The 25,808-nt window shown below is 39.2% G+C and overlaps 1 protein-coding gene across 20 annotated transcripts in view; it reads right to left on the reverse strand.

The window, feature by feature from the left end:
- ESCO1 (establishment of sister chromatid cohesion N-acetyltransferase 1) overlaps window positions 1-23,892 on the reverse strand; it is a 52,638-nt gene extending 28,746 nt beyond the window's left edge. For 5 of the 20 annotated variants that reach the window (XR_010598000.1, XR_010597996.1, XR_010597999.1 and 2 more), the window contains exons 1-7: window positions 23,514-23,843; window positions 20,009-20,113; window positions 17,727-19,816; window positions 16,928-17,039; window positions 13,713-13,779; window positions 11,028-11,139; window positions 3,199-3,264 (exon numbers count right to left, since the gene is read on the reverse strand). Coding sequence is in view for 8 of the 20 variants with exons in the window: in XM_065582079.1 (XP_065438151.1) it covers window positions 3,199-3,264; window positions 11,028-11,139; window positions 13,713-13,779; window positions 16,928-17,039; window positions 17,727-19,814 (2,445 nt within the window). In the remaining 12 variants the exon portion in view is untranslated. Of the gene's footprint in view, window positions 1-935; window positions 1,052-3,198; window positions 3,265-11,027; window positions 11,140-13,712; window positions 13,780-16,927; window positions 17,040-17,726; window positions 19,817-20,008; window positions 20,114-23,513 lie in introns of all 20 variants that reach the window. The other 15 variants (XR_010598002.1, XR_010598004.1, XM_042854819.2 and 12 more) reach the window with 9 other exon arrangements.
- Window positions 23,893-25,808: the final 1,916 nt, after the last annotated feature.

Raw genomic sequence — 25,808 nt, forward strand, 5'->3', positions numbered from 1 at the left:
TACATCATGAGTAAAAGAGGGAATTTTCTCTGGAAAATTTTTAGTGATGTGTGGGTATTAATCTCAAAATATAATATTGCATTAATATTTACTGTGAATTTAATTTCATCTTTTAAAAAAGAAGATTATATTTATAGATTTTTTACACTATATTACTGAGAAGGTCTTTTTGCAGTATGACTAGATTTTTTCAGCCTGTTTCCCACTCCCTCTTTCAACTTTGAACAATATTTGGTTTAACTGGTCTGAAGAGAATTAGATCAACATTGAAAACTGAACTATCAGAGAAACAGTTGTAACCTCAAGCAAATCTACAGGTGAAGTCAGAACTTTAAGAATAGTTTCTTTTCTAAGGAAAAAACACATCTTAGTGTACCCTGTAAGTTACCCACTATAACCATGCTCTATTAATTCTAGTAACTTTTCACAAGTTTCACTCTGTAGCTCATAATACACACAAGAGTACTGGAGAAAGACAATAGGAGAGGGGATGGAGAAAACATGACAAGGTACATCACTGTGCTAGTGAGGTGCATAATAAGATTTTTAAGCCTCTCTTTGAAGGCACATGTGTGGACCACTGCTGGAAGCAGGAAACTGGGACCTGAAGATCCATTGGTCTGTCCTCAGCATGGCAATTCTTACATTCCTATGGCATGTAATAGAGGGGAAAAGGAAGAATTCTTCAAAGGAAGAAAAGGAAACAAACGCTGCTCCGTGTGTTGGCTTTGGGCTGGAGCATCAGGGAGAGACTTGGGTTCCAAGGGTGTGAAAGTTGAGACTGATGCATTTTTTCCCCCTAGCTCCAGGCCGCCTTTAAAAAGGTGTAGTTCAGAAGAAACTGCTGTTTTGGCCAAAGGAGTGTGCTGAATTTCAACTATTTACACACAAGGAAGGAAAAAAGGCAGTTCAGGAGGAAGGATGGATGTGATTACCTTACGACCCCACTTGAACCGAACCTAATTTTTGCTATCTTGAGGATGGAGAACATGTCCCCGATGCTCAGGGTAGGATAGGTGAGGGGGAAGTCTGCTTTGATGCTTGGAGTACACTTCAAAAAGATAAGACATGTACATTTGAAAGTCAGCTAAATATAAAGCAATTCTTATATTTAATGTATAAACAGTACTGCAACAAGCCTTGTGAAAAGAAATCCTATTCAAATGATTGGGAAGTTAACATTTATTCAAAAAGTAAATGGTGGTACATTAACAAATTAACACCATGATGAAGTCACTAAAACATTAATGGCAAAGAAATCCTCAAGATTGCCAGTATTCTTAATTCATCCTATCTTGCCTGATGCAGCTCACCTGGTCTTCTATCATAGTCTCTATAAACAAGAACATAATACAGCCCAATTACATTGGACAATAATATTAGAATGTTGCTGGTATCTGGCAGATCATTTTTTAGGATTTCACTGATGTTACTATATTATATGTATTCAAGTGTGTGGACAGGCATACATATGGAGATGTTAAATATTTTAAAAGCTACTAATATATGAATACTAGAGGAATGCATTAACTATTAGAAAGTGCACCAAGCCTTCTTTAAGGCTGCAGAGTGTGAAAAAGGTTTTTATTTTTTTAAACATATTCGATAACCTTATGCAGCCAATAAAGACATTAGCCTGCCAGCATAACTGAAGCACTGTTCCAAATCCACAAACTGCAGTAGACCATGCTTCAGACAAAAAATTGCTATATGAGATGGTATAGACTCTGCAGTGCAGAAGCAAGATGTGCAGGCTAAAATCAGAAGGAGCAATACAGCAGTAGGAATTAAATCTATTTGAGAGACAACAAATCTGCCAATTATTTTTAACCTATTATTACACGTTAGCACCTAACATTACTACAAATGAAAGAATAGAGAAAAAAAAATTGTTCCTTTTTTTAGCATTCGACAAAATGTCATGTTTAGGCCATAATTTCCTATGTATAGTTTTCCTTTTTTGCATGGGTCTCACACATCAACAGAAGAGAGAACTGCCTATCTGAAAATAGCATAGTAATAAGCAAAAAACACAAACACACCACATTACTATTACTGAAAGCGACACAGGAAACAATTATTTTCAGTTTATTTACACATTTGATAGTACCTTGCACATAGCTCTTTCACTTCTGTTACCCAACAGTACTTCCTATTCCCATGCACTAGCATGACATTACTCTAACGCGGTGCTCTGAAGGGAGCTCACATACCCACTCTTCCCTCCAAATACGGAGTTTGCCAGTAACAGCTGCAGAGTTGTTGCAGTTTCTGGTTTGGGAACAAGATGGTGTCTCCTTTCCCCAGGATAGGCTGGCGGAGCTGGTTGGTGAGCATCCGTCACTCAACTCCTACACAGAACTGAGGAGTGACTGAAATCTTGAGGCTTGGGAGACACCGATCCTTTTTTCTCCCAGATCTATGCATGGGCCTTGCGGGCAATACGAGAGTCATTCTGTGACTTTTCAATAGGTTAAAGGGAGGAATTTGGATGTTGAGGCATAATGCCGACCAATGTTGCTGCTGAAACAGCAGGGAAGGAAGCATGTGTCCAGAGCTAAGATAGATAAGTGCCTTAACGTTGTTTTATTATTCTTAAGATTGCCTAGTCTGCCTCCCTGAAATACACCCTTAAACAGTAGCAGAAGAGAAGAAATTCCATTTTTAAAACATTTCAAAAGGTTTTTTAGAAAAAAAAATCAAAACTAAGTTTCTGAAATTAGTTTAAACATTTTACCTGACAGCATCCCTTTAACTCATTCTTTAAATTGACAATGTCCCTCTAATCTTCTCCAAAAGCCTCTGTTGGGCTAAGCGAAGCATGAGCTGTTGAGACTTAGGAGAGAGCCAGTAACAGGGAGCATGAAGATTAGTTCTCAGCAATCTGACAGAGCAACGTAGTTCAAGACAGAGCCACAGCAGAAATTGAGTTACTTGATCTAAAGTCATTCTTCTAGGCACCTGCAAACCTACACTGACTTGAGGCAAATTGCATTCATACAACTGCAGAGAGGATAAAGACCCTAAGTCAGACAACCCCCATTTGGAAGAATGTGAGAAGTTTATATTTCTGAAACCCACTGTTTCAGTCCATTTGTAACTTCAAGACAACCAGCCATCACATTACATCAAGGTGGTCTTCACATCTAGAAGGGCTTTAATAATTCTCTCGATATTGGACATATAAAAATGTCTTACCAATTTCTCTTCTCTGAAAAGGTGCAGCTCTGCCTGATCCTCCATTTGTGAGTTAAGGAGCTCCACCTGCAAAATAGGCATTTGGTGCCTTTGTAGGAGTTGGTAGGGGCCCCTTGTCTTAAGCGCAGGGTGAAGCACTTCCCCTTTTGATTACCCTTGCTGCAGCTGCTCCAGGAGCAACACTTTGCTCAGAGAGCAAAAACAGCCAGAAAAAAAATGCAGGCTGTAAGGGGTGGGGAGGAAATGGAGAAAAGCAGGAAGAAGGTGCAAAGAAAATATTTATTTTTGGGTTCTTCACAAAGAATTAAAGGAGAGGAAAAAAAAAAAAAAAAGAGGACATCCTGAGCAGCCATATGTATTGCCTGAAGAGGCAGAAGCTTCTGGCAGGAAGTTGGTGGGCAGACTTCCCTACTTGTCCAGGCATGCCCCGCTCAAAAAGGAGATGTGCAGATTTTAAAGGAATTTTATTCTGTGGAATTTAGCAAAATGATTGGGAAAATAGGACTCCAAATTTCATAAATTGTTACTGCTTCAGTCAAAGGGCAAAAGTTACATTTAAAAAATTTTTTCTAGCGAGTTTACTTTCTAAGTAAAAATATGGGGTCATTTCCTATTATGAAATGCTGACTTCATTGGTCATTATAAACTGTAGCAATAAACATGTAAAATAAAAAAAGATGCTAAGTGAAGTTTGAACATTATGCTGCATGGATAGTATTTACAGTATTGATTTTTTCTTATTTGTCAAAGATTGATTCGGTAAACAATAGGAATATAAACTTGATGGAGCATGAAGGTTTATAATGGCATATAAGAGCCAGTAATTAAAACTGACCAATAAGTTAGCTTCAGTTTTATACTTCACTGCTTCAAGCCCATTGTTTTTTATCAACTTCATTATGGATAGCATTTTCACTTTCATCAATTTAACTCATGAATTTTTTGAGGCCAAAACATTTCACCTCTCTCATGAAGTGCCTAGGTTACAAAACAGTTAAATGGGAGATTATATGGAAGTGTAATGGAAAAATAAGAAGCAAAATGAAAGATACTTTAGTGTATAAACTTGAATAGTTTGCACTTTGCTACTATAAACAGTGATGTTGAAATGCCAGTACCGATCCTGGGGGACCCAGCTATCCCTTGTTCCTCTGCTCATGAAGACGTACACTGGCCACTCAACAGCACGAAGGGAAGATTCAACTACTGGCTCCGCAGATGCAGGACGACAACTGAACGTGCTTTCAGTAAACTGAAGGGGCGCTGTCATTGTTTACTCTCAAGATTGATCTCAGTGAGAAAAATATCCCAGTGGTTATAGCCGCCTGCTATGTCCATCTGTGAAGCAAAGAGGGAAAAGTTGCCCCCAGAGTGGACGGCAGAGGTATTGCAGCTTTCGGCTGAGCTTGAACAATCAGACACCAGGGCTATCAGAAGAGCTTAAAATGGAGCTATACAGAGGCTTTGAAAGAGCACTTTAACAGCGAGCCACAGTAATGCACTGTGATGTGCTGTGCTCTACCTGGCCCTGAAGACTGGGGGCTTTTAGGAATTGTGAGGCGCACATCAATGAATGTGACACAGATACCTACTAATTTTGTGATGCTTGCTGTACATTTATGATTATTACACTGTTTATCACTGATCTTATGAGTTGTGTCAAAGCTTACAATCATGAGAAGCTGGGTGCTTTCAGTATCGCCAGCCATTCTGCAGCATATGCTGGGAACTAATGAAGATAAATTATTTTCCAAACAAAGAGTAACAAAAAACACTTCCATAAAGTTCTGTGCAAGTTAAAAGCAAATCCATAAACTTCTTGTGGTTTTAATGTAACAGAGCTTAACAAAGGGGAAGCAACATTCATGTCCATTTTAGCAATATAGACATCAATTGTGCCTCGCACAGGTCAGTGTATGTGAAGCTGTGGTTGTCCTTAATGGCCTCCAGTGGGGAGTAGTAGAATTAGTGATGTGGCCCCTGATGCCACATGGAATGTAGAGAGGGCATGTAGGGAGGTGCTATACTGCATTTATTCACAGACTGCAAAGGGAGGCAACCCCAGGATTGTTGAACCTATAGATATGCAAGAGTGTGCTGCATCTGTGTTTGAAGCCCAAAAAGGCCCATTATGTCTTCGTGCATCTCCCTCTGACTTCTGGGCCTGGCACTTGTCTGGTCTCTCCTTCTCTATATAGTCTGCAATATTCATCCTCCAGGCCCTTTGTTCATTATCTGATACAGCACTGGCTTGCATGATCTTGCTGAACAGGTCAACCCAAGTTCTCTGCTTTCTCTTCCTTATCAAGCATTATGTAGGTGTGGAGGAACCACCGCTCAAGGCTGCAATGGCAGCAGCTACAGAGAAAACAGAGGTACCATTGTCAGTATACTCACAATGGAAAGCAAAGTTAAGATTCAGAACTCCCTTCCCTTGCTCCCCAAAAGTTTTAAACAATTCATGCTTGCTGACACTTTTGCTTCAGAGTGCTTGTGCACAATACCACTCTCAGCTCCAGCCATGGTGAGTATGGCCTGCTAAGAGTGAGGGAAATGAGGAAGGGATTGCGCAGTTGCATGGAATTATGAGTGATGGGCAATGGCACTGAATACTGGCACCATTTTCCACAGTGGTGGCGATTTCAGCAGATCTCTCACTCCTGAGGGTAACAAGGCACAGAGAGCACAGCTGCTGTTGGCAACCCGAAGCCACCTGGGCCTGTCCACCACTAGCTTATTTACTGCAATGGAGACTGCCAAAATTATTACCAACTGGTGTGGGAAGCTATCCTACCATGAAGGAAGAAATAAGGCTGCCATCCCTAAAAAGCTTTAGGAGAGGATTGCTGAGCACCTCCATGAAAATTTCATTGAGAGCTCTCAAGAGGATTCAAGGGACATCTCAGAGTATAAACAAACTGCTCTGCGCAGCCCCTCCTACCTAACTCTACAGGGGAATGAAAAGCATAACACTCTACCTCTCTTTGTTGTACCAATACTTCTAGTACAAGTAAATTAATAAAAAGTCAATCGCTGTGTTCTCTTAAGCTAGAAGCACCATAACCGTAATGGAAAATAAATTTATATACTTACCCAAGGTTCTTTCCCCTGCATTGGGCTTGCACGTGCTTAACTGCCAAAACTAACTGGGCTGTGGTGGAGTCCCAAACAGCTCCTGGCTCATGGCATAGCTGGACCCCCCCAGTTGCACGTCCTCCATTCTCTTCCACCTTCCCCTCGTCCTCGCTGTTCATGCCAGGGGCCTGTGCCCCAGGCTCCTTGGAGATATCCATGGTGGTGGTGGTGGAGTCTCCACCACGTATGGCATGCAGCTCTTTGTAAAAAGTGGCAGGTCTGCAGCTTGGCATCAGATCAATTGTTTGCCTCCCTGGCCTTCTGCTACACCTGCCACAGTTCCTTCGCTTTCACACAGCACTGCTGCTGATCCCTGTTGTACCTCTGCTCATGAATCACCTGTGAAATCTGCAGATGTCCACACTTCTATGGCTGGTCTGTAGCTGTGTTTGCACAGCCTCTTCTCCCCACAGGCCCAGGAAATCCAATGTCTCCTGTCTACTCCAAGCTGCAGTTCATCTGGAGCATGTAGCCAATATGGTCAGCTAGGCAGTTGCACACAAGAATTGAGAGCTGCTAGGTGTGCTTGCCAAACTGGACAATCAGGAAAAGGCATTTCAAAAATTTGCAGGACTTGGAGTGGGGTCAATGAGCCTTCTGGTCTCCAAGACCCCAGGACAGGAGTTCACAACTGTGACCTGAGCAGTCAGTGTCAGGCATTGTGAGACAGCTGCTGGAGGACTGTTAGGGTTGACACAGGTAGTGCAGTATCTACATTTGTGCTGTGCCAACCTCAAACACATTGACCATGGCTCAATGCTGCTTTTGGAGGTGGTGTTACTATGTTGGCATTGAGGATATCAGTATAAAAATCTTAAAAAGCAAATTCTTGCTTATGTTACAAAAATACCTTATTTTATTAAAATTAAAGACAAAAAAAGCTCCCTATGCAGTTTAAATTTTGCAGTCCTATCAACATGGAAAAAGAATTAACGAGACATCAATTTCATTTTCAGATTCTCATGTACTTGCATTTAGAATGGCCATAGTGTGTCAGACCAATGGTCCATCTAGCCCAGTATCCTGTCTTCCAACAGTGGCCAGTGGCAGATGCTTCAGAGGAAACTTACAGAACAGGCAATCATGGAATCATGTCATCCCACTGTCCCGTGTCATCCACTCCCAGCTTCTGGCAAACAGAGGCTAGGGACACGCAGAGCATGGGGTTCCATCCATGACCATCTTGGTTAATAGCCACTGATGGACTTATCCTTCATTAACTTACCTAATTCTTTTTTGAACTCCATTAAAAATCTAGGATGCAAATACAGCAAAGGAGTATTTGTTTAAAACTTTCTAAGGAAGGGATGGAACATTTCTACTCATCTTAAGTTTAATTTAAAAAAAAAAATTAATTTTGCATAAATGTGGGAGCTCATTTAACCAGCAACAATGTCCACTGAATATGTAAGATTTTAGAAGTTATTTAAGGTCTGACTTCCTATATCATAGTTCAGAATACTCAGACTGGATTGTTATATTAGCGTGAACACAACAATAATCAGGGACTTAAATTCTAACCCAATCTATACAACCTTGGGCAAGTCACTGAATCTTGCTACGTCACTTTCCATGGTCTGTAAAACAGAGATCATACTGACCTGAAAGTTGCTACAAGGATTTAATGTATGTAAAAAAAACATAAAAAGATTCTTCCTCCAATGTATATTTCTGAGAGTGTGTGCACACATAGTATTAGGTTTTCACTGCTCTTTTAAGTTTGTTTTGTAACCTTCATAAAAAGAGGAAAAATGATCTTGTTAAGGCACTCAGAAGATCTAGGCTCTGCCAGACTTCCTGTGTAACTTTGGGCAAGACATTTAATCTTTCAGTGCCTCAGTTTTACATCAGTAAAATGATAATAATAGTTGTGATGTGAGGTATAATTAATGGTTAGGCATGCTCAGACACTAGTGACATGCACCATAAAAAAAAAAATGAAAAAAAATCAGTACAAGTATTGAGTATTAGAACAACTTCAAGTTGTAAAAGATTTTTATATTGAGAGAGAACAAACTGTCATTTAAAAGCAAACATAGCAAGACCATTTTTAATGCCTTTTGCTGACAAATTGAGCTTGTTATACATTTTATACTCACAGGTAATACAAAAAGGTATTCAGTACATATACACACTATACAAAGGAGATAATATACGAACATATTATGGACTAAATTCTTGTTAAACAGATAATATAAAACTGCATATGGGCGAAAACTGTTTTACCCATAACATTCCCTCCAAATACTGAACAGAAAGGTAGAATTTATAAGAATATTTGATAAGGTTTATATCATACCTCAGTCCCAAGGACTCTGGCATTGTACAAACAGAATGAAAAAGGGTCATAAAATGCACAGTGTAAAGCCAAAATACTAACATGGTCACCACTACAGTAAAGAAGTGGTAATTAATGTTGTGCTTAAAGGTCCTAACATCTTACAACAGAGAACACCTCTGAAAGATGAGAGGTTTTTTGGCAAGTTAGAAGAGATGGGGTAGAGAGATAGGGATAGATGTGATCCTCTTGAGCATCTATCTCAAACCATAGGAGCCACCATAGGAATAACTTTCTTACCACTGATAAGAACAAAACTCCTAAAAAATTGGATGTTTAATGTTTTAATTAAGTAGTGAATGGGTCTGAGCAGCAATTTGAACTATGTTGTTTACAATAAGAGTATAATAAAATGCTGCTCCTAACAGCATGCCAGAAAGTCTAAGAGATGTAAAATATGTTTTCAGACAATATTTGCAAGATAATTACTATATATTATATGTTTGCAAACAGTTTTAAATGGGCTGTGTACACACTATACAGCAAATACTCATTTACACATTTCTTTAAAAGACTAAATATCTGGAATTAGTTAGTCACAAAATAACATTGCCAATTATGAACTTCAAAAAACAAGATTTTTTCTAAAATGTAATGCAATTGCCACTCTTTCAACTGGTTCTATTTTCACATTTTATAAAAAAAGCTAACTTGGCAGAGTAATCTTCTATGCACCTAGATTGAAGGCTTGAGTCAGTTTTTGCAGACAGTGATTTATAGCTTGTGTCCTGTCTCATATACACTATTATTTGATTAAAGTGAACTACGGGTATAACAACTATATCCTTCATTGATAAACAGGGATTGGGTTAAAATATTAAGAGTTGTATACAATTAATATTTTGGAGATTGTGTTATTTTGTTAAAACTGACAGTGTCACGCTTGACTTTTAAACCGGCAGAAATGCACATTAAAATAAAACACAATGAACTAGTCTCAGATGTAAATTTGTTTTCTCACGCATTTTGATGAAGACCCCTATCCTTTTTTCCTCCCTCTAAAATTACTACACTAGATACTACATAACTAAGACTTTTCTTTTTTGTTGTGGCACTGAACAAACCACTCTTTTTTAAAAAAAAATTGAAAATGAGAAAAATAAGCCAGTCAGTTACAAAAAGTATTGGTTTATGATCAGTGAAGATCATAGCTATTTTTTCCTTATAAAGAAACTATATCGAAGACCCATCAAATCCTATTATTGTACAACCAAAAGTTGGGTTTTAAGGACCCCATTCAGCCCTGCTGAAGTAAAGGGGATTATTTGTATGTTTAAAATTAGGCACCTGAGACCTAAACAGGCAATAATTGAGAATGTTACAAGTAAGTGTTAGATATCACATTTCTGAACAGTTTAATATTTTGAACATATATATATATTTATCGTGTAATCCCACCTGAAGAGGCAAATTTCATGCTTTAGGAAAGAGAGACTTCAGGCTCGTGTCCTTATTATATGTTTTTAGCAGATTAAGGACTCATGCCTATCTATTTCTTAGTAATTTTTTAATATTACAAAAGTGCGGGTAGTGGTAATGTCTGCTTTAACAGGTTCAATTTTTTAATTGGTTCTGCTGCAGTGTTGTGAGGTCCTTTAAACTAGGACAATTTGTGTGCTTTTGCCCCACTTGACATTTTGAAATTCTTTGGTTGAATAGTTTTTGCTCCACTTTTTCTTTAGTAGAAATAGCTATTTGTACTTTAGTTTAACAATTTATTTTTAATTATTTAAACATGCCTCTCGCTGTATCCGTTATTGATGGAGCTAGCTCATCAATGATTTGTGGAAAAGTTCTTTCCCTATCGTTAGTTTTAATCAGTGCCTTAGAAAAAATATCCATATATCATTACATAAGTGTAATGCATTCATATGTAACCTCACACAGAAAAATCTGCCAGATACACTCGCTTATCCCCACTAGTCAGATTCTATAATTTGCATAAACTGAGGATTAGTTTATATGCAAAGGCAAATTTATTTCTCTTCCTTTCCACTTTCCTTTATAAATAAAGCTCCTCTTTGTATTTGAGAAAGCAAATAAAGCCTATTTAAAACAAAACTGAAATGTTGGAAGACTCAGTTTAAACAATATGGATTCTACAATAATCAGTCCAGCATCACTTTTTAATGCCAACAATTGAATGAAAGTGTGAAATGGTTAATGATTACGAAATTACAGAAACAACACTATGTAAGGATAACTACATTTAAGACAAGTTCATAACATTTCAAAGGTAAGACACCTCATTCAAAAATATTTACTGTAGAGGTTATGTTAACATTTCAAGATGCAGGCTTATGACACATAAGTTTGAGAAATACACAGTTGGCAACATTAAAAGGAAAGTACTTACTATGATCAGCTGTTTGTCATCCTTTCCTGCTTCTCTTAATTTTTGAATATGCTGCTCTGATGACAGGAAGCTACTGCCCCTTGATGCTAATGAATGGTTTGGCAAAGGGACCCTTTAAACAAACATATTTTTTGTCAATAAGGCCCTTCTGACTAGGTATTTTCAAAAATGCAACTATAAATGTAAATCCGTTTTAAATAAATTTAAATCTCAAAACAAGGACTAAAAGCATACATGTTTTAGTTTTCAATTTTGATATATTCAAAACTATAGCCAAGATGATCAACAAAAAAAGTGCACCACTTGTGAGTATCATAAATTATAAACTATGTAGCTAGTGGGAAGAAATAATTATGAATGACTGGACAATTTACTTATCACATAACATAACGATGCAATGTAGTATAGACATAGTGGTCAATTTCATCTACAATTCATATCTCTCTCTCTCTCTCTCTCTCTCAAAAGACAGTTACAGTAATTTTCCCTCTGACTTTCACTTCAGACAAATTATGGTCAGAGTTAGTAGCGGTCCAATATCACCAGGAGAGGAGCAGAACAGTTTCTGTCTAGACCACACCCTTCCAGTCCCTTAGAGAAGATAATTCCTCCCCCCACATCTTTGAAAAGAACCTGTGCACAGGCTACATATACACATCCTGTGGCTTTTCTTCTCTCATAAAATGTTTTTAAAAAGGACTTTCCCACTGCATGGAGAAGAGAAGCCAACTTGACAATGCCTACCTCAGAGGCAGATCAAAAGTTCTTCCTAAAAGTTCGCTAAAAGTTCTTCCTGCTCCAACTTTCCTGTTAGTTGTGTTATTTGAGGAAAGTAGAAAATTGTTACCAACCAACACTTCCACACAGAGCTCTAGAGAACTTTTTCCAAAAGGAGACAGTAGGAGAATTTAGAATGAGAGGCTCCTAGAGGTCATTAATTTCTCTCACACAATAAAAAAAAGACACACCACAAGCACCTCTATTTGGCAATTACCAATCCTAACTTTTTTGCAAAGCGGAGATCAGACAGAGCAACATAGTTCTTATTAACAAGATGCTAATAGTTGCCACAGTCTATTGCAGTAGATGAATTATAAGCTTTTACATAGGTTGAAATTTTTGCTCTACAAGTTATATCTAAAGAAGTGTTGGCATGCCAGACTTAAGACATGAATTCATGTCTCTTTCACTTGATTCACCATTTCTTCTGACTCGATAATTACTGGAAATAATTATGATTAAAGAGTGATCTTTCCTATTACATCTTTTCTTCTTGGGCCTGCAGTGAAATTATACCACATGTGACATTTTTATGTCAATCAGGTCTCAAATAGGATTAGAGGAGCAGTATCTGGGACATTTGTTAAGAAAGCAAAATATCTAAAATAGCAAAGGGAGCACAAATTTATTAGCCAAGAAGTCTTTTTTCAAGCTTGCAACAATATGAACATTCTCCATTTCCAGACAGAAAACTTAGCTTAGGTGAAGTTGAAGATAAGACCACACTCACATCAGCAACTAAGAGCAACAATCTTTATAAAACTCTCTAAACTAAACAAAAGCAAAAAAAGTTCAAGATTAAATCTGCAAGTAACAAACGTTTAGAAGTATTCAGTTTAGATATTTAAACTTACATCTGCCCATCTTTTTATGGCTTTTTTGACAGTGGTGTTATTTTTGGATCAAGAAAATTTTCTAAAAGTTAAGAAGTCCTCAATCTCTGGGTTAATTTTGAAAAGCCACTGTATTTGTCTAGCTGTAGGTGAAGACTGAAAATCTGAATTACAGAGCAGTGCTTTATAACTGGTTTCATATCTCCATTGTGAACATTATACTTTACGTCTAATGACACTAAGATCACTGGTTAGGATATGGAATAATAGTGTCCATTACTTTGACTCTGTACATTGCCATTTGACACTCTTAATGAGGTCTGATTAGACAAATAACATTGAAAACAATCAGGAGAGTGCGTATGACAGAGTGGCCAGAACTGGCACAGCCACTATATCATTAAAAGTGAAGCATTCTACTTTGTGTGGTTGCAAATGAGGAAAACAAGTTATGGATAAGGCAGCCAAAATTTCTGATTTTTTCAGGGCCTCACTGTGTAACTAGATTTAAGGTAGATTGGGCCATAAAGCTCAATGTGGGGGGGATTGGGGGACCACAAAAAACCTAAAACATCTCCATTAAAAAGTGTATTGACTATTACAAGATTTTTGTAACTGAAAAACTACAGGAACCTTCCTCCTCTGAATAGGTGAACCTCATAAACTTAACTTTAGTCATCATCTATTTTCGAGTCTCAGGTTAGGATCTGGCAAAAAGCAATGCAAAATGTTAAGTATTTTTTAGCTCTGCTAATTACCACTTTTTCAAAAAAAGGTGCAACTCACATTGCAGCCAGGCTGTATGATAATTTTTTCACCAAAGCTGAAGTTAGTGCTTTTTCCACTGACAACCTCCTTTGGTAAACTGGATTACACAGAACTCGGTCTCTTATGGAAAGGATGAGACACCGATTTCCATGTTTAAAAAAAAAAAAAAAAAAAAAAAATTATTAGGATGGCAGTGGAAAAGAGGGACAAAAAAAAAAAAAATTGGTCTTATAATGGCAACTTTACCTAAGGAGGGGCTACTGACATTCCATAAATATATTAAAGAATAAAAAAGGTACTATACCTCTTCTCACTAGTCTCAGATGTCTGATTTGTGAATAAAGTGCGCACCAACTGCTTGGGAGCCGAACCTGCAGTTAATCAGGTTAATAATGTCATTTCATTATAAAATTTCTCTTAATAGAAAAAACAAACTTGGCAAAACACATTAACTTCACTACAGCAAAGAGATATGCAAGACCATGTTAAACACACTGTACTTTATCTGTAAAAAAAAAAAAAAAGAAAAAAAAATCATGTAATGAAATGGTGCAAATTTCGTGCAGGAGTCACATATTTCTCCACACTAAATTTTTAAACTTAGCTTACATGAAAATTACACATATCCACTGTTGCTGAACATGATTCCCTCGCTCAATAGCCAGGGAGGAGCAGCAGACTTAATTTGAATTTTAGTTTCAACCCGCTCATGCTGACATCAATTGGGTACTACTGTGTACAGCAGCAGAGCCATAAATACGATCTCTGACTTGCTCAGTAGTAGGGTACGGGAAAGAGAGACAGTTAGGAAATGCAATAAGGGGGGGGGGAAGGAGGGGAGAGAAGAGAGAATATTTTTCTTAACCCCCAGCAACAGTAAAGGATCCTAACAATACTGTTACTGCATGTGACACTTCAAAAAGCTGGAGCTGCACTGAAAAGAAGAATGGCACAAGTGTCATCTTTTAGTAAACGGCTAGACCTGCTGATGAAACATTGCATAGGGCATCACAAGGCCAGGCACTATCACAAGGAGATGGAGAAAAGGCAAGAGCATGGCATGCCATCAGAGAGGAGTAAGAGATGTATCAGTGATCTAATAAGGATACTTATTGTTTAGGATGGAGTTTGGTTCTTTGCTTCTTGAACCATGAGAGGCGAGGGGGAGATTTTCACATTACACTGACCAAGACTTGACAACTGGAACAGTGCTGACAGGTTCCTGAGAGAGGTGAATGCAGCCCTCTTCAGACAGATGAACGGTTGCAAATTTGTGGGAATTTGATGGAGAAGGGGAGGTAAAAAGTAGTAACTCTAGGTTCCTCTTTCAGAAGGGATGCATACAAATAAGTGAAGAGGGTGAGAGAAGAGATGTATACTGTTAGAAATAAGGCAGTGGTAAACAAAAAAGATATGGATAAAAATCTTTGAGTGTAAGGGAACCAGGGGTGGGGGGCAGGAGAGAAGAGCAAAAATGAGAAAACTGAAGATTCATTGTTTAATTTGTCAAAAAGAATGTAGTAAGGAGAACTGTACAAGTTGCCAATTCAGTTAACATTTCTTGTCAGATGGATCATCCACAGAGAGTTTACTCAACTCCATGCTCCAGACTGGAAAACATTCACTAGCCCAGAGTGAAAAGTACGCTTTCCTGGGCAAGAGCCATCAATCATTACAGAATCCAAACAAATTTAGAAAGTTTCTAACCCTGATGTTTTTGAAGATGGTGTTCCAAGATCAAACTAAGATGAAACCAATGCAGTGCTTCTTCCTAAGAGGGCAGGACAACTCCACACCTCTGCTGCTGCTCAGCTCTTCCACAAGAAGAGGCAGAGGAAAGACTGACAAAGTATGGTTTTCTTTGTCGTCTTGTTCTCCTCATCTCTGGATGGGTCATTGTGCAAGCATCCACTATCTGCAGAAACTGCTTGCATCCATGTAATCACTTTGCAGTGTACGTCAGGGATGCCAACCGAGGGCCTTTCCCTTGTTGAACTCAGTGCATGCCCATTCTCTTTCCCACCGACTTTGTGGACTGCAAACAGATGGCACTGGTGTTGCCATTGCCCAACACAAAGCTTCATTTAACTCATTAATGGGGGTTTCAAGGCAATTTTCCTTCTAGTTAGGCTGTCCTCCCAAATTGAAGAAAGTCACCTGCTCTGAGCAGTCCAGTTTTTTTTTTTTTTTTTTTTTTAAAGTTGCCAGATAACCTTTCACACCACTACTTATGGCAAAAAGTTGTCATTGCCATTTTTCAGATCCCAGCAGACAGAAATAAAATTAACAAGTCCCATCAGTTTCATTCTACTGCAATGTGGGAAAGCTATGGAGGGAGACAGGCACTAAGGAAGGGGAGTCTAAATATGGAGTCTGGAGGAAGGGCAGAGCAGTATTAACACCGCCCTTATATCAGCCAAAAAGTGGAGCACAGGGTTGAATAGCGGACAGTCCCTCCCCTCAGCACATCAGCCCAGAGGAAGGGAGGGTGTTGACTGAGAACCCTCACCCTTTTAGCAACCAGAAGACTCAGATACAAAAGGAGAACACAGAGAATGCAGCTCCTCTTCCAGCAGCCAGAGAAGACGGAGTTTCAAGTTTATCAGACATCTACTAGCCAGAAGCTGACAGGAAAGATGGAACCATTGAATAGAGTCCAGGGATCAGCATCCTAGAAGAAATTCAAGCACCCTTCCTTTTCTCAGCTGCTACAGGGGAGCAAGGCTTTTCACCTGAGCATTGCCCCACTTTTTGTATCAGTCCACGATCAGGTGAATAAGTCTCCTTACTATTAGGTACCTGGTAAAAATTCCAAGTCCTGTGTGTAGATGTGCAGATGAAGGGAGAGTGGGAGAGAAAGAATGGGTGATGAGATAAGGAGAATAATGTTGAAAGAGTATATGGAGAAGTAGTTAAAAGAAATTAGAGAATACATAGAGGGGGGAAAAAAAAAGAGAAAACAGACACCAATGACAACTCACAAGCCATGATCAGTTACTGGAAAAAAGAGTTGAGTGAAGACAGGAAGGAAAAGAAGGTAAAAACAAAAAGCAAAGGATGAAATAAGTCAAGTTGGTAGACGAGTACTCAACATCTGATTTTACTGGCATTCATTATATATTCTATCTGAGTAATATGTTTTGGTATTCAACTGGTTCTTGTAACTGGCCAAATACTATTCTAATATATTTGATTAATTCCACCAGTAATAATCTAATATAGCCCAAAAAATTAGGCATCAACAAGTGCTGTTGGTATATTACTTTTAAACTGAGTACATAACTTTTATTCTTTTAAATTACTGGGGAATGTGGCTCTGGAGAGCATGGTTGCCAGATACCATATTTTTCACCTTGATAATAGGCTTAGTTCTAGGACTACAAGGTAAGTTTTCATGCCCTGCTGACACCAATACATTTTGTAACCTTCCTATTTGAAAAGGAAGAAGAGGATTCCTTCATCACCACCATTAACAGACCTCTCATAGTGCACAGAATTTACAGTTTAGAGATTTTTTACCTTGAGATTCACTCTCTATCTCCTTTTTGGCTTGCTTAGGTGGTGGTGCTGTTGCTGTAGTACTTTTCACTGGAGTGCTTTCTGGACTTGTATCCAAATGCAAGCTAAAACTCTGAACAACACAATAGAACAGATGATAGATCTAAGTCAAACTGCTCCATCTCTCTCTCTCTAAGTTCTGTCCCCATTTCATTAATTAAATATTTTATGAGTAAAACCATTATTGAGTTCCTACAAGATCAGTTTAACACTTTTCCCAGTTCTCTTTAAGACTTTGCTTAATGAACTGATAAGCAACCCCATGGATATATCTGTGGCACTATCTGATGTAGGAAAATTTTGTTACATTACACATTCAGTGCATATGGATGCTTATTTGGAAAGAATATGGTTATTACATGTACTCCTGTGTTCTTAGAACATTACATTTAAACAAACCTAATCATGAGCATAAGTAGTACTTTGTCCTCCCATTCCCCTTAATGTACATTTTCAGCAAAACATAGTTATGGTATTTTAAATTAATCAGCCATGACATTTTGATTTGTTGTGCTATGCACTTGAGTTATTGGAGGAGAATTTTATTTTATTGCCCTTAGTATTACATAACAGATTTGTTTTCCTATTTGATTTATAATAGAAGCACAAGTCAACTCAACAGCAGATTAAGGTTCCTGTACTGAAATGGTTTAGTTGCACAAAATGTTACTGATAAAGCTAGTTACACGAGCACTGTTAGGTACTAGAACAAATTTAGGAAAGTATCCTCCCACCACATTCCATAAATAAAAAGAATTACCTCATCTAGCGTTGGCTCAGGAACATGTTTTGTCCGATTATCCAACAAGCCATTTTCGGCAACTTTTTTTGTGGGTTGCTTTGTTTCTGGTGTCACATCTTTAGCTCTGACTGTTTCAGAAGAAACTGCTCCCAATTTCTCCTGTACATGAGTTGCACTTTTATTCTCACATGGCTTTGTCACTGACAATTTACCTTGGGCCTTTGAAAGCTGTATTTCTGCACCCGTTGCTTGACTTGATTCTGGAACTTTAATTTTAGTTTCTAACAAATCCAGCTTGGGAACACTTGCAGAGTTTAATTTATTTTGATGTATATTATTAGCTTTCATTAGTTTAATTTTGGTCCACTTAGAGTTTTTGTTTGCAGGACTATTTCTGCCATTCAGAACACATTTGACAGGTATTCCTTTTTTGCTGGGGAAAAAACGCTTGCACTGAGTGCTCTGATTTGGTTCCTTCTGAGTAAGCAATACAGTCTGTGACAGCTGTGTTTCTGCAGGTTTCTCTTCTCCTTTTCTATATTCAGTGTTGGGAGAATCTTTTTTCACCTCTACTGTATCTGACGCAATTTCACCTGCAATTTCTTCACAGAGTTCAAGAATGCTTACCCGTTTGGACTTCACAACGTTCTCCGGCTGATTGGCTAGATCTCTTTCATTTACAGGTGGCTGCGAAACTTTCTTTGCTTTTACACTGCTTTTCACATTCTGATGCACTGGTTGTTTTTCCTTATTTATTGTCACAGAAGCTGGTGGAAGTGGACTTACCATTTCTACTTTTTTATGATCAAGAAATAATCTTGAGCCTTGCAGGCTATGTTGAGAACTGTTGGAATCATTGGTTTTATGGTCCATTTTACATTTTTTCTCTGGCAGAGAGCTGGTTATTCCTACAGTTATTTCTTCATCTCCACTTATAAAATTAGATTTTGTTTTCTTATTTTTCTGTTCTGTTTTCTGCTTAAGAGGTTTAACTGTTTCAACTCTAGTACTCTGAATACATCCTTTTGTTTGAGTGTCCTGTTGCACTTCTGAAGCTTTTCCTTCTTTAATTTCCCTATTACGAAGGGATCTTGCTGACATATCTGATAACTGCTGCAATCTATGAGATCGCCTAGTTAGTTGCTCATCTGGGATAATGATGTGTCTTGGCTTAGGAATATCTTGTACTGACTTTTTCTGGCACACTTCCTTATTTTTTGTGGCTTTTGGTTGCTGTTGTGTGCCTTTGACAGTTATTTTAGTGTTTGTGCCTGATGATCTTGTCAACATGCGCATTCCTAATTCAGGTTCACGTTTGTTGTCACCGAAAGATTTAATTGATGATTGTTCAGCATCTTGAGAAGTTGACTTTTTTGCAAGATTCTTTTTAGGACTCTGAACTTGTATCCCTAAATTTTTATCAGTAATTTTTACAGCTTTAGAACTTGAAGAAGAATTACTTTCTGTAGAATTTCCCTTTACAGATTTCATATCCACGTGTATGTTCCTAAGTGTAGTTTCATTTAAAGTTTTTACAGACTGCAAGACAGATTGCCTAATACTTTGGGGTTTCGATGAATTCTTTTTAATATCTGAAGTTGATTTTAATTGCTGTCTCTTGCTTTCAACTGAAACTTTGGTTTGTAAAGCACATTTGTCTTTCCCTTCAGGACCTGTTTTGGAGGAAGTCTTTGTAGATTTCAAGAAAGTAGTATGGTTTATTTGTGAAGATCTGGAGGGTGTTTTAGTAGTAGATACCCTACCTAATGATTTCAGGGATGATTTTTTCATAGGTACTGTTTTACTGGATCTTTTCTTTAATTGAAGTTCACTCTGCTTTGAATGTTTCTGCACTAGTTTACAATGGGAGGACCGCCTAGCACAATTATTGATGGCTTTATTTACCACTGACCTGTTAGGTTTGACCGAGATTTTAAGCACTGCTTTCTTCTGCATTGCACTTTTATTTGGCTTTGATTTATTTAAGACATGTTTCATGGCTGACACCTCTCTTTCTTTCTTTGTTGATGATTTGCTGTTCTTATCCAGCTTCCGACGTTTAGCAGAAGATTCTGCTATTGCAGACTTCCTTTTTTGGGCTGCCATTTCTGCAAAACAACAATTGAACCAAATGTCTACAATTTTTTTCAGCTACTTCTATTGTTAATGTACATTATATAAAAGGAGACATAATGGATTATTAATTTTGTCTATTTACTATCAATGTGTACTAGTCACCATCAGAAAGCAAAATCTGTTAAGCCATTTTAAGTTTAGTATACTACATTTATTTTACTTACAGGTATTTTATAAGAAGCGATCGATGTTTCAGAAAAAGTAACTTATCAAGCTGTGCCAAAAGCATTCCTTATAAATTTGGTTGTAGACAAGGCATTACATGTCACCTATAAAGAATAAAACATTTATGGAGATATTTAGATCCAGTATGTTTATTTTGTTAACTCTTCCCTTCTATTTCTCAGTCTCTGATCTCAGGCATATATTGCTCCTGATCACCTATATTACATTTTTTCATTCTTTCAAATAATAATTAGCTTTAAAGTATGAGAGTCTCAGGTAAAAGTGACATGTGGACTTTATGCAACCTTCCATATTCTGTCTTCATGAAAGAATTTTATATCAAGACCCTTCAGTTGCAGTTGTAGCTCTGCATTCCATTACCCAAAGCCCCAAGGAGCAGAGGACTGGACGGCACTTTTTGGAGCCCCATCAGTACAATAGTCAGATGCTAAGCAACACTATATGCTCTCATATGTATCCCTCACAAAGACTAATGATGCACTTTTGTACCCCCAAAGTCTGATGCTATAACATTTCAGAGAAGCCCTCTAACAAAACAACAGTGAGGAACAGTACTTTTATATTAGAAGCTGAAACCCGTCCTTTTATATTTCTATTTATGCTAACAGCCACTTAAGAATACATCTTTTATTTTCAAACTTAATATTTTTTGCCATTTTCCTATTTAAACACTTTTTCTCTTATATTTCCAATGATGCAAAAATGAATGTGGTTGTTTAAGAACTTATATGGTTAAATAAGAAAAGTTTCTAGCCCTTATGCATTCTTCCAAAAGTGAACAGAAGGCAAACTGGAAGGAAATATTCTATCATAGCCTTCAAACAAGCAGATCTGGTGCTTTTCCTGCACCTCATAGCATTGTAAGTAATAGCATAGAAATTAACAAGATTCTGGTTAGTTTCTTTGCTGCTATTAAGAGTCTCCAGGTTGTCAGAATTGTTACTACTCATGCTGATCAGGAAAGCTATGAGTACCAGCCAGAAAACCCTGGAAGAAAAGTGGACACCAAAACCCTCTTCCAGCAGGGAGAGGGAGGTTAAGATCCAACCTGAGACACTTACAAACACAAGGCCAATATGAAACATGGAGCTTCTGAGAAGACGACAGGGACAACATCTGGACAGAAATCCTAGAACGAGGAGTAGCAAGGCTTCTCACCAGAAAGTTGCTCCTGAGCCATGTTAGTGGAGCCTTTCACCATTGATTTTCATATCTACATCTGACTAGTATGTTTAAGTTCTCCAACAAGTAGGCTTCTGGTACTTTTTTAGGCACAGTCTTATTGTGCAAAGTTATCTTTTTTCTACATCCCCTTAAGTAACCATGGCTCAGGAAGAAGTATTTTTTCAGTTAGTTAAGGCAGAACAATTACAGATAATTTTACAGTATTGGTCTGGGTAACAATTCTGGGCACTGAAAGATACTTCTAAGTTTTCAGTCAATTTAAAATTTTCAACTACCATTGAAGTTTCCAATATCAGACTGTTATAACAGTTCAATTTTTTTGCATCAACAAGCTGATAGCAAAGTATTTCTATCTCCCCATGACAAAACTGTTACTCCAACCCCCAAAATCTATGAAACTAAAACAAGTTAAGGCAAGAAAGGAACATGACATCATCTAGTTTCACCTTCCATATAACATAACCAGGGGTCGGCAACCTTTCAAAAGTGGGGTGCTAAGTCTTCATTTATTCACTCTAATTTAAGGTTTCACATGCCAGTAATACATTTTAACATTTTTAGAAGGTCTCTTTCTATAAGTCCATAATATATAACTAAACTATTATTGTATGTAAAATAAATAAGGTTTTTTTAAATGTTTAAGAAGCTTCATTTAAAATTAAATTAAAATGCAGAGCCCCCTGGACCGGTGGCCAGGACCCCAGTAGTGAGAGTGCCACTGAAAATCAGCTTGCGTGCCACAGGTTGCCTACCCCTGATATAGACCATTGGAATTTCCTTCATTTATTGAGGCAAACAGTTGTTTGTTTGGCTAAAGCATATCTTTCAGCTTATTAGAAAATATAAAAATTTGTGTCAGGTCCCAATTTACATTTTCTAATTGATTTAGATTTTTTAAAACTGTGAAAACAAGCTTCCCACTCTATCAAGTTTAAAAATTATTCATTAAAAAGTCAGTCTGTCAGGCTAACCAACTGATCTTTATTTAAACAAATTCTAGCCTCTCTATTTTAATCCTGCAATTCATTGGCTCTATATTGCCCACTGACTTTGATGGTGTCTGCCACCCACACACAAGTTGCAGGATCAGGTCCCCAAACTCTGGAACAGAATTTAGAACTCAGATTGTGAATATGATTATTTATAAGATTGTTAGCACTTCTCCCAATTAACTCCATAATTAAAAAAATCAAGTAGCCTCTGAGGACACAGAAGCAGCTATGTGGATAAGCTTTACCTCCAAGCCTTTCATCTTTCCTCACATTAATCAGTAGGGAAGCCATGATTTCTGCTAGTAAGAAATTTGACTATCAAGTGCCATAGCACACAAACTTATCTATAGATACTTGCATTAGCTTGTAAAAAAAACTATTTTGTTTGCTAATAAATGTAATCTACAGGCCTGTTACACCATCTCAAGGTGTTCAAATGTTGATCCTCATAAGGCGAGCGGTATGCCCTGTGCACTGTCTGTGGCATTTTTAAAAGCTAGTCATAGCAGTCCTGATTCCCGCCCCCCCATACATAGAGCAGAGTCCACTGCCACTTCTGCCCCCCAGATGAGTTACATGGAGAACAGGTTTGTCAGTGGAAACAAAGAGGATCCAATCAAGTGCCACCCTCTTCCACACACAGCTGCTGCGGTTTAACTCCCCCCTTCGTTCTCATTTAAGTCTAGCAGCAGTAGGAGTTTTCTGGACATGCAGGCAGGGCCCAGTCTCTGCCCCGACGAGTTGGCAGTCTAAGGCCTTGCAGAGGTTGGAGGAAGTGGGAGAGTGGATAAGGACTGCCACTTATAGGTTGATCAACGATCCTGGCTCAGGAAAGTGACGGAAAATACCAGCCTCCCTCAGAGTTGGCTCCGAGCTGTGGGGGGGACTCAGCGGGACCGGGGACCAAGCTACGTGACAAGGGGCTGGCGTCCCCCGCCCGCTGACACAAATCATTCGCGGCCTGTAGACTTTGCACCCCGGGGGGAGGGGGCGCAAACCCTGTCCAGGGTCCCGAGCCTGAGTCTCCCAGTAACAACCAAAGCGGGGGCGGGGGCGTCTCCTCATGGAGCTCAGGGCGCGGAGACCCGCCGCCGGGGAGCGGCCGTTTGGGGCCGAGGGCAGCGTTCAGGGGCGAGGGGGTCGCGCTCCAGGCGCATCTTCCTCCCCCAACCCAGTCACTGCGCCTGGAACCAGAGGAGGCGACAATCGGGACTAAGGTACTGGAGGAAGCGGCTCGACCACGAGGGAAGGGCCCGCGGCCGCTCAGCCTCTGGCGGGCCGGGCTGGCGCCCCGCGGTCACTTTACCTCAGCGAGTCTCCTCCGGTGCGCGCTCGCGGCGCGAGCCGCTCTCCTGGCTGTTCTGGGGAGCGGGGGCACGCGGCGCGAGCTCGGGAGGGCAGGGGCTCGCGTAAGATGGATGAGGGGCGCGAGGTCACTGTCGCTCGTGCACCTTTCCCATGTCACCCAGAAGTCTGTAGCCTGTCTCTAGAGAGCAGAAGCAAGTGGATGGAATCTCTTCACATCCGGGCACAGAGACAACCCTGCCACTGCCCCGCCCCGATTTTTGACGATTACCAGTCTGCGACGCTCGTTGTTATTTCTCTCTGATCCCGAATCCGGAAACCGCTTCCCGGCACAACGTAACTTCCGTCGGTGGCTGTTATACGCGAGCCCTGCTACTGCTAACGAGACGGCTCGGGAGCTGGAAGGGAGGCCTGGGTGTAGTCAGAGCGGCCCCTGGCGGCCGGAACGGGGGCCGACCCAGTCCCCTGTGTGGTTTGGGGCTGTTTGAGAGAGGCTGTAGTCCACGAAAGCTTATGCTCTAATAAATTTGTTAGTCTCTAAGGTGCCACAAGTACTCCTGTTCTTTTTTGAGAGAGGGTTTTGTCTTATAGAATCACCGATTACCCCCACCCTCTATCCCAATTTTTCACACCTGCTGTCTGGTCACCCTTGTGCCAGTTGCCCTTCTCATAACAGAAAAGGACAGAGCCAAGAATGTTAAAAGGCAGCAATACTAATTCACCTCTCAACTCCTTTTCCCGTTTACACTGGCAGAAGTCCCCCCCATGATTCGTGGCCACGCCTTCCAGACCGTGGCACCCACTTGTAGCTCTGGGACTTCCAGTCCTGTCCTCTTCACACTTCTTTTGAAAGAGTCTTTCCATCCCATCCAGGGCCAGCTCCAGGCACCAGCAAGCAGGTGCTTGGGGCGGCCAAGAGGAAGGGGCGGCATGTCGGGCTCTTCGGGGGCGGAGAAAAGGACCAGACGCCGAAGAAGAAAGCGGCGTGGTGGAGCTGCTGCCAATCGCGATTGTGACTTTTTTTTTTTTTTTTTTTTTGCCACTTGGGGCAGCAAAAACCCTGGAGCTGGCCCTGTTTCTTGCTGTCCTCGTCAGGGTTGCCAATTTTGGTTGGATGTATTCCTGGAGATTTCATTACATGACATTAATCTTTAATTCCTGGAAACTCCGGGCCAATCTTGGAGGGTTGGCAATTCTAGTCCTCTTCCTCCTGTACTTTCTCTGCTGGGCATTCTCCAGTTCTTATCACCTAGACAGCCCGCCTCAAACATGCCATCTGCAGTCTATCACTGACAGCCCCATGTTCATCTTCCCCCTAATATTTTACCATGTGCACTCTGTCTCCCCTCAGCTTGTGTGCCATTCTCCTTAGTGTGTTATTTTCTTCCACCTATATCTCCTTTTCTTCCATCTCTATAAGACCCAACAATAAGGCAACAGTAATATTTTGTTTAAATTTTATTTCTAGTAATAAAGTACTTTCCAAACAGAAGAGACAGCACAAGTCTTGCCCCAAGGAATTCATAATCTAAAGACAGTTGAAAAAGGTGGGTAGGGAGGAAAAGGGACAATATGCACACAATTAGATTATATTTATTTCAATTATATGTACTACATAGGACATGTAAATTATTCCCAAATTACTATTCCAGTTTGTCATTGCTGTTCAGCAAATTTTCTATCAGCAAAGTAATAATAAGAAGAAAACGAATCAAAGGAAACTATTTTTTTAATATACATGCAGCACGTGATTAACATCTGGAGCTCATAAATGTGATATCACTAAGGTCAAGAGTTTACTTGGATAAAATAAAGATTATCTGTATAAATATATAATGCGAACATCTACAACCTACATAGAAGGAAATGAAAAAGTTAGGAGAGAGAAACTTTCTGCCATCTTCTGTTGAAGTATCTTGTTTTGGACACTAATGGAGACTAAACTAGTGATTTCATGTATCTTTCCCAAACTTTCAGCACTTACTCTCAGAGTATAGAATGGAATTTCTGAGAATTTCCATATAAATCTGTCAGTTTATTAGTAATATTTTTTAAAGTGGGCATTTTGAGAATGTTTTAATTAACTTGTTTAATCCCCTCTAATAAATAGCTTTCTATAATATTTCAAACTCAGGGTATTCTATAGTTTCTCTATATTCCTCAGCCCTCATATTTGTACAATATACTGTTTGGGAAGAAAATTGCTGAATAGAGTTAGCAGTATAGTGATGTTTTACTCTGCTTCTAAATCCTAATTTGTCATTTAGTGACACTGAAATAAAGAATCTACCTTATT

This window comes from Chrysemys picta, chromosome 2 (genome assembly GCF_011386835.1).
Source record: "Chrysemys picta bellii isolate R12L10 chromosome 2, ASM1138683v2, whole genome shotgun sequence".
Taxonomy (NCBI): domain Eukaryota; kingdom Metazoa; phylum Chordata; order Testudines; family Emydidae; genus Chrysemys; species Chrysemys picta.